The sequence below is a fragment of the Gavialis gangeticus genome, unplaced genomic scaffold, assembly GCF_001723915.1.
Source record: "Gavialis gangeticus isolate Ggan-Ray unplaced genomic scaffold, GavGan_comp1, whole genome shotgun sequence".
NCBI classification, from domain to species: domain Eukaryota; kingdom Metazoa; phylum Chordata; order Crocodylia; family Gavialidae; genus Gavialis; species Gavialis gangeticus.
Window position 1 is genome coordinate 17,438,464 of NW_017729008.1, and position 9,716 is coordinate 17,448,179.

Here is a 9,716-nt window from a genome sequence, read left to right on the forward strand (position 1 = left end):
TTCTCTATCCCCTCCTCCAGCCCCCCCAACTCCTTACTCACCAACACTGGAGCCCTGGTGCTGAAGCATGCGGCCTGGCTGGCCACATGTTTCAGCACCAGGGCAAGGGGCCAACCATAGAAACGCTCTGGCAGCCATAGCGGACCCAGCCTCCAGTTGCCTCAGATGCTGCACTACTTTTTTAAGCTTTGATTTTTTTAAACCCCTGGATATCCAGGGGTCTAATTTTCTCCCCGTGCTGCAAGTTTGCAGTATGGGGAACATCTTTCGTTTCTGCATGTGCCTGTTGCCCCACCTCAAAGGGGTTTGAGGCAGAGCAAGAGGCACATGCACGTGCGTGTGTGAATGCGCCCATTGAGAGCAAATTTACTCCCAACACTGGCACAGGTGTAGACACATTCCCAGATGCAGTTTATTGAACCTTATTTTATTGCACAGTAACCTTAAGATGTATTAATTACACATGTAGATGAATCCCTAAGTGTCATAGCATTTACCTCTATTCCATTTTGCCATTCTTTCCTGGCTCCACAAAGGACAATAGTAGTTTAGTTCCCATTTTCTTAAATAGGCAATGTCTTCCCTTTTTCTTTCACTCCAACTAATACTATTCTAACTCAAATTTTAAATACAGCATTGTTTAAAAAAGAGTTGATGTATGCATTTATAGTGCATTTTATTATTATTGTATAAAGGTCTATTGCATTATTAGTCTATTATTATTGCATGTAAGTAGATAGATCTAAATGGGCTGAACCCTTCTTGGGTTTATCTACACGAGATGTTTACTGTGCAGTAGACTAACTAGCTATGATGTAACCAACTTAGTGTCTACATGTGCTCCCCTATTAGACTGGAGTAAATTAATTTATGCCATAGCAGAGTAGTACCTGGTACAAAGGATAAATGTGCAAGAAAACATAATTGTATAGGAGAAACTCTGAGAAATCATAATTGTCATGCCTGTTCTCACTTGAACAAATATTGATAACTCTTAATGTAACTAGTGGAACTTGTGAACTAAAAAGAGAAAATTATTCTTACTTTGCTTGGTTTAATGTTTTTTGAAGATTTAAAGAAGGACAAAGAAAATAGCTAAGGAAAGGCCAAGTCTGACGAGAAGCCCAATACCCAGAGCAGAATGAGATGGAGTATGATACCACTGGGAAAAACAAGAAGAAATGTAGGGTAGTCACTTAATCAACTATGTCTATGTTTCAGCATGTAATAAATATTTTAGGAATACAGAATGCCCTGGGTCTTTCTGTATAGCAAGTTTTAGTATATGTAAGAGTCTGATTAAAACTGAGAGAAGAATAGAAACATAAAAATTACTGACACAATTCAGATCAAATGCAACAAAATAAGTAATAAGAAGATGAAAAGTGTATGAGCCAAAACACAGAAAAGGCTGCAACTGCAGGTACAAATAGGAAAGCTAGTGATAAAGGAGATTCTTATCACCTAGGATTTAATTCTTGGCTTTAGCAGCCAAAATAAATGGAAGGTAAGATACTTTATCACTGCATGGGTTGGTTATATTTTCCTTGTTTAGGGTGGAACAAAAGAATAACTTTTGCAGTTTTGAAAAGAAGCATCTGACCCATCTGAGTTATACAAGAGGCATAAAGGGGTAGGATAAGATAGTTCTTTGGATGAAGGACATGTTCATTCATCATCAGTGGCTGGCTAATATATTTCCAACTAAATATAGCAGCATCAGAACTATAATAATTGGAGTGAGAAAAAGCCAATTAAGTCATTCCCAACCATTGCAGGATTGTTTTTTGCACTGTAATTTTGAGGCCTTTTGTCTAATCTACTGTTTAATGTCACAAGTGATGAGCTTTCCATTGCTTCCTTTAGGAGGCTACTCTACATTCTGATAATGTCACTGTGTAAAAGTTTATCCTGAGATTCAGCCCAAATCTTCCTTTGCCAATTCTCTTCAGTCAGTTTTACAGTATTTATTAGAGTTGCTGTTGATCACTGCCTGTGTTTTCAAGTTGCTGAAACATAAAGGGAAGATTTTTCTAGGCACACTTTGTCCATTATGACTAGGCATCTAAGTACACTTTGAACAACAAATAAATAACAGATTGCAGACTTGCAGACTTGACCACAGTAGTATTTTATGATACTATACAGAAGACTTGAATTCAGAAATGACAGGGGTTTTTGGCTTGTGTTTCTGTGAAAGCAATGGAGCCCTAAGGCAACATATTCACTCTCTGGAGTAAAAAAGTTCAGCCTTAGTGTTTCAATAGCAACTTTTATTTATTAGAAGACAGAAAGCATTGGCTGCAGTCTGCAGAAATGAATTACATTTCATTTTGGTCTTTATCAGACTGCTAGAGGAAGAAGGGGGAGACCGAACCTTATATATTCCATATGCCTATAGTTTTAATCCTTTTTGTCATTTGGGAGTGAACTGATGGGCTGTGGCTAAAAATCCCTGGTTTTGAAATTTTGGGCAAGGCATTTTCTGGAAGTGTTTGTAACCCTGTAACTCACTTCCCTAGTTGAACTAGCAGACAGAGTTTGTGCTCAGTCCAAAGTCCATTTGTTTTCTCAGAATTTTGGTTCTCTGAGTGAGGAGTAGGAGAGACTTCTTATACTAGGCCATTTATTTAGAAAGGATCATTTAACTGCATTGCAAACAGGCTCTGATATCTCTTTCAAGTGCCCTAGGTCTTAACGAGTGGTGGTGGGTGTTATGTTAGAAACTTAGTTTTATGGCGGAGCCTCTTTTCATGTAGCAAAAGTTGGTTATCTGTTACTACGCCTTTTAAACTTACATGTTTCATCTTTGACTCCCCATAATTTACTTCTCCACTGGCATCCAAGTCATCACCAAATCCTGGTTCCTTCTCCCAAATCTTACATTATCCTCCCCTTGCATGTTTCTTTTCATTTGCTTCTACTCATTGTTCGCATAAAATTCAAGCTTTTCTTTCAAAAACCTCCATAATTCTGCCCACTTATGTGAATTTGACTGATTGTGTCGTACACCCTTTCTTACTCTTTTCTGGTTAGTCATGGTGCCAGCAGCATGACTGTTTCCTTTCTCTCCTTCAGTTGCTTTTTACGATGTGCCTTTTTCTGTGCTGCCCCTTACACTTGGCACAGACTGCCATGCATTGTATGCCAAGCTTCCTCCTTTTCCTATTATTCTGTACTGTATCTGCTCATGCCCTTTATACTGTAAACTCTGTTGGGTAGTGATGCCATTCTTTGCTAAGCACAATTCATCTGTTGTGAAATACTCTGTATACCTACAGTGCTATTTAAATAACAAACAATAATTCCATTTACATTTCTTTAAAAAAAGAGAATGGCATCTCTAAACTATCTGCATTTTTAGTTCACGCTAATAGCCTATCTAAATTTCAAATCATCCAAATGTGTTGTCTGAAGAGACATTGTTAATAGTGATAGCATTAAAATGCACTCCCCACAATCTCAACTATTGAATAGATTTTTAAAATGAGTGTGAATTTTAATGCTCCTCCTGGTATATTATTCTGCAATGTATAATATTTTGTTAAATTCGGTGAAATAATTCAAGGAAGCTTAATGTGTCTCTCAACTGTGCTGTACATGACTATGTATAACTTACATCCCTTAAAATAAATAGTCCTTTGGATTGGTAAGAAGGGTAGACCTGAGAACACATCTAAGAAAAGTGCCACAATCAATTTTGCGTGATGCTTTAAATTTATAACATTTTGGGACTTTAATTACTATACTTGAAGGTCAAAAAAAGTTCTGTATTGCAATAAAATTTAAAATGTAAAAAAGAAATTATTCCTGAAGAGATGAAAGTCTAGGTTCATTGCTCATTAAATGGTAACTTCACAGTACTTTGACATATTCAGCTGAAGAATCTGAATTACAAATTAGGAGAAACAGTACCTGAGGCAAAATTACCTAGGTTTTTCAGATAAGCTAAGATTTGGGAAATACAGTCTCTCTTAATGTAAAATCTTTACTTATAAGAACAACTTTTTCTTCTACATTTAGTGCTTGCCTCAATCCACATGTCACTGGTTAAATGAATGATTAGTAGTACTAATATGAATATGCATAATTACCTTCTATGTCATTTGATAGGCAACCAATTTGTTATCAAAACAAGGTTTTTCTTTATAATGTGCTGAACATATCATTAAAAAACAAAGCTGTTGTAATGAACAGACAAGGAGCGTGGTCCTACATCCCTCACTCTCACAAAATGCTTCAGTGAAATCAATGAAACTCATGTGTTTAAGGTTTGCAGAGGTGAGCCCTGGACCAGCTGTTTGCTTGTGTTTTCCATAGTGTGCAATAATTTAAGTAATCATTGAATTGCTGAAGATTTGCAGTAAATTAAGAATGCAATAGTTTCTTTTAAAAAGCAGTATTTTTTCTAGACTTCTTATAATGGATCCTTATACTGGATTGTGATTCACAGAGCAGTGCAAAAGAGCCATAAAGCAAATGAGAATCTGGCCTCCTATATTCCTTCTAGTCAGGATTTTTTCCCTTTTTGAAACATAAGGCTTATTTTATTGGCTTGCTTTCATAGCTAATGAACTGTCTTTAAATTCAAATGATGCTGGGAAAAAAAATCTTGCTCAGCCAACTGACCATTCTGTCAGTGGAGTAACATGGCATTATTGTCTTTTGCCCATGATTATTTAGAAAATGGGCCCTAACTATCCTCTTCCCTAGCTGTGTTTTCATAGATTCTGAATGACGATCTGAAACGGATGAAGTGGAAAAGAGAATGGTGGGACTGTCCTGAGCCTGACAATTTATAGCATAAAGAGTATTGTAAATGCTATGCTTGAGCTGTACAGCAGATAAAGAAAGATTTCTTCTCTTCTACTATAGCATTAACAAAGTCCAGATGACAATATTTTTCTATATGGTGAATAATTTGGTTATTCTAGGCAGTTCCTATCTAGCAGGAAAGTCAGTTTTTTATGCTCAGAAGGCAATTTTTTAAATGCTTTCTTGGTAAGATTGTTCAGCTTGAGCTGAGCACAGTTGTTCTTGATTTATTTTAGCCATCTATAGTTACTCGCTCTGAGACGAGTGAAACTACAACATATAAGTTTAAATATAGATATAAACATAGGTATATATATATATCTATAGGTGTATATTTATCTGTATCTAGATAAGTGCACACACATGTATCTCACAAACAAAATAATATTAACCATTTAAGTTACTCAAACTGGCATTTCCACTTAACCTGTCTGTCCAAAACACAGATTGTTTTCCAGCCTCTCTGAGGTGCAAAACCCTCCATAGTTTTTTATTTGACTGGCATCACTTCCAACTTGTGACACTAGTGCTGACATTTCATGTTGCCAATACAAATTTCCACACCTCACTGAATAGGGGAGTGGGCAGCTCACCATGGAAAGAAATTATAATAATGAGTTTTGTATTGAATTTGATATCAGATATATACAGAAGGACTCCAGTATAGATTATGTCATTCCTTTTCCTATTTATTTTTAAGCTGTTTTAAATCATCTTTTTCCTTGATGAAAAACACTTCTCACAGTAACTTATGACTGACATTATTAACATTTCTTTTAACTCATTCTTCTGCCATCATTTTCTGTTTGTTTTTATAATTTTCTTCAATATAGATTGTATTCTTCTTAGATTAAAACTTCTTTATGATTGACTTCCTAGCATGTATCTTATTACAAGTTATGTAATAGAAATTCACACAATATGTTTCTTTATTTTCTGCAGGTCCAACAGAAGCTCCCTTGCACCCTCATCTAGGTATGTGATAAAACATGTTTACCACTATTTTAATAATGTTGAAATTATTAGCTTCTTTATACATGATCTGTAAAGCTGGGTGGCACTGTATGGAACTGTGGCTTTAGGAAATTCAAATAATATGAGATTTACTTAAAAGAAATTAAGATAAGTTTAGCCTGTTTGGTTTGTTTCTAGCATGATTATGCAGTTGCCATTTGCTTATTGGCTCACAGTTCTTACATGCCTATGTAGATGTCAGTCTGCTTAGGTAATATTGGATATGGTCATACCTGGTTCATTGTTCACATTTTATTTTGCCTTGTATCACTGTGTTGGTGTGCTTAAAGAAGGCACCCAAAGATGACCAAAATACAGTCAACAACCATGCTCGCATTCCCTATATTATAGTAAAAATGAGCCATGCAAGCTAAAGACTGCAGTCTAGATCCTATTCTGTGTACCAAACATATACAGCTGCTTGGCCAAAAATGACCCTGTAACAGGAAGGTGAGTTGGCTCCCATTCTCCCAGTGGATAGCCTAATATGCCTCAAGAACATGAAAGCACTGAGCAGGGAGTCACCCCTAGGCAGGCTGTCAGCACGGAGGTAGAGGTGTAAACTCAGAGTTGCAGATTACATGCCCCCACCTTCTTGCAATCCTGCTTTGTCCTGTGGATTTGCCAACATCAAGGATGTACCCATTTCTTGTTTAATAGCCTAGTGGTGAGCAGAGGTGTAACGGACAGCTGGGTGCCTGGAGCAGCTGTCACACACTGAGACAATGACAACTTTGGGTTGCTGCTGTACCACCAATGTAATTGTTCAACTGTAGCAGCGACCATTATTTTCTGCCCTCCTCTCCCCCATGCCTGAGGCAGCTACCCTGGTCGCCTCACCCTAGGACACTCACCCAGATTCTAGACCCTTGTCACCCAGAGGGAGTTTGAATCTGTATTTCTCATTTTCCAGGGAAGTGGCTTATCCATCAGACTATAGACTGTGCAGGCCAAAAGACTTCCACCCCTTTCATTACAGCTGGGCTACTAGGTAAAAATGAATTAAAAAGTCATAGGGCCAAGGTGGGGAGCAGTGGGGGAATGCAAGAGGGAGCCTGACTCTGATTTCACTGGTTATTGCTTGAACTGTTGTGAAACAGGAGTAATTCCTGTGAACGGATGAGATTTACGTTAATGCATAACTGACTAATGTCAAATTTAGATCCCCAGGTATTAGGAATGTAAAATTCCTGGTAAGTCATCTAGTCCATCTCATTGCAGGGCAAGTATTCTCCCAATTTTTTATTTAAAAACAGGAGTCAGGACATGGGGGAGTTTGGAGCACAGTAGCTTAAACAATTCACATCCTGCGAGACCTCCTATCATACATTACATTCAAACTAAACAAACTGAAACTACTGCCTAACAAAACTTTTCCTCAAAAAAGCCAGCCTTAAATACTTGTATACTTTAAGCAGATATTTGTTTTACTGAATTTTTTCTTTTACCATGCAGTTATAAAATACTTTGGGTCTAAATAAGGCATCATGTTTCCTCAAAGTGGTTAGCTAGCAAACTAGACCATTAGGCTTCTTCTTACAGTTGTTTCCAACAGCGCTTTATTTCTTTTCTAGCTGAAATGCATAGTGACAGCATCATCCTACGAGAGGACTTTGACTCTTATCTTCAGCAAGAATTGAATCCTACTCTGTGGTAAGTTTCAAGTCTCTAATTTACATTTGGTTCAGGAAGTTAGTATCCTTTATTTATTATGGTTATGTATTTGTATTATGGCAACATGTAGATGCCTCCACCACACTTCAGTGGTACTTTCTCAGTACAGTTCTGTAGGTGGATAGGTCTTGGCAGGCTCAGGACTTAAAATTAGCTAGACTGACAAAAGGGTGAAACTCTGTTCACCTTCAATACAGTAACACATTCCCATTGACTTCACTGGTCAGAATTTCATTCAAAGAGTTGGAAAAAGATTATTTACATTTTACAGGTGGGGTCTCAAGTATCAAAAGATTAAGGGACACACTTTAGTAAAAGGCCTAAGACCTGAGTTAGGCACCACACCAACTAATTTTCAGGGCCATGTGTAGACAAAACAAGGGGATGCGTGCATGACACTTTAAAGCGGGCTAAATGCTTTTGCACGACTTTAACGGTGTTGGTGTTTGCATAAGTTGGCGGCGTATTCTGCATTAACTACAGCTGCTGTAGCAAATTTGGCAGCGTAATGCACCTTAAATGACTTGGAGCACAGCAAACTAAAGCTCCTCCTTGCGGGGTCTGCGGGGGGCTTTGAGTATTTGGGGGCTCTCTCCCCCTCCCTGTGGGACCAGAGGCTATTTTTAGCCTGCCAATCCCCCTCCCATCCCCAGATGAACAGTTAGCCTCCCAGCAAACAAATCCCCCCTATTCCTCTTGCCCCTTCCCCCACCCCAGCTTATTTCCTCAGCTCTCGACATTGGTGAACACTGGTAAAAGTGGTGCTAGGAGCGGCTTCTGGGATGGGGAGTTTGATGGCTGGGAGGGAGAGGGGGAGGCTAAAAATAGCCTGATGCTGTGGGGCTGGGTAGGAAAAGCTCAGCTCCAGGACTGGAGCCAGTGGCTTGGCTTTCCCAGCCCCAGGACTGTACTGGGAACTGTACAGTAGATCAGGAAAGTTAGATTGTTCTAAAAATGGCCAACCTGAAATAATATAAATCAGGCTACCTCTGAGGTAGGGATAACTAAGATCAGGCTGACCATTTTAGAGCAGTCTAACCTTCCTGGAATTTCTATACTGTTTGGACATATATCCACGTAAATAGGGATCTAAGCATAAGGTCCCCACCTAGGCAAACTAAGTTAGATTGGATGGCCAATTTTAATGTGATCTAATCTCCCCATGATGTCCCCGGATGTCTGTGCACAGCTCTTGAACACTCTATTGAAGCATGTGCTTATGAGTGTTTTTAAAAAGATAGAGCAGGCCTTCTCTCAAACACACAGCTATATACTTAATGAGCCTATGGAGGAAGGTATAAGTCTACTGCAGTGCACAAATAATAATGACATTTATATAAGCTTATTTGACATTCTGTAACCAATTGTCAATTAAATGCACTGATGGACCCTAATCTCAAGTTTTTAAAATATAGAACTAGTATTCTGGGAGCATTTCCTTTATATGGGATTCTTAATGATGATAGGTTGGTACTTTGCCCTTTTGCTAGCCCATTCCATTAAGATATACCACCTTGTATACTTTGTTTGCTACAAGCCAGAGATTTCTTAAGGAGCTAATTTTTGTTCAGTGAAACTCTCGATAAATACAAACTCTTTTTATGGATTCTTTGTAAGCATATTATTCCTGTTGAAATCCTGATTTAATTTGTTCTTTTTACCAGGTTCTACTGTCTGTTCACATCCCTGCTGCCCTGCTCCCTTCCCCCCCGCGACCCCATGCAGCTGGGGATAGAGGAGCCGAGCAGGGAGCTCATAGCAGATGCTCTCTCTGCACTGCCCCAGCAGTGCACCTCCTGCACCTGGGGCTGCACTGAGGGAAGTGATGTGGGGCTCCGCCACTCAAAGTAGCAGCAGGTGCAGGAGGTGCGGCAGGGTGGCAAGAAAATCCCAGGGCGGCTCTGCTGTTCCCAGTCATGCCAGGTCTTGCCTGCAAGGCTACAGCAGCCCCATGGGAGGGAAGCAGTGCAGGAGCTTGAGCCCACAGCCTGCCCCCTACACAGATCTGGGGGTGCAGATCCTCCTTACCCCCTAGGAGTGTGCGCAGTTGCCAGGAGCCAGCCCTGCCCCTGCCCAAGTCAGCAGCAGGCAGGCAGCAGTGGGGGAGCCAGCTGTGTGCTCCAGCTGCAGCTGCCTTCTGTTGGGGGCAGGGAGCTGTGGACCTGGGTTCGTGGCCACATAGCCCTGGCAGCTGGTGACGTCCTCCGGCAGGG

At 39.7% G+C, this 9,716-nt stretch overlaps 1 protein-coding gene across 1 annotated transcript in view; it reads left to right on the top strand.

Annotated features, from left to right (window-relative positions):
• Positions 1–9,716, top strand: part of RELN (reelin) — a gene marked incomplete at its 5' end in the record, with an annotated part of 668,605 nt that overhangs the window by 293,614 nt on the left and 365,275 nt on the right. The window contains 2 exons of the mRNA XM_019509331.1: positions 5,758–5,790; positions 7,404–7,482. Of these exons, the coding sequence (XP_019364876.1) occupies positions 5,758–5,790; positions 7,404–7,482 (112 nt within the window). The remainder of the gene's footprint in view (positions 1–5,757; positions 5,791–7,403; positions 7,483–9,716) is intronic.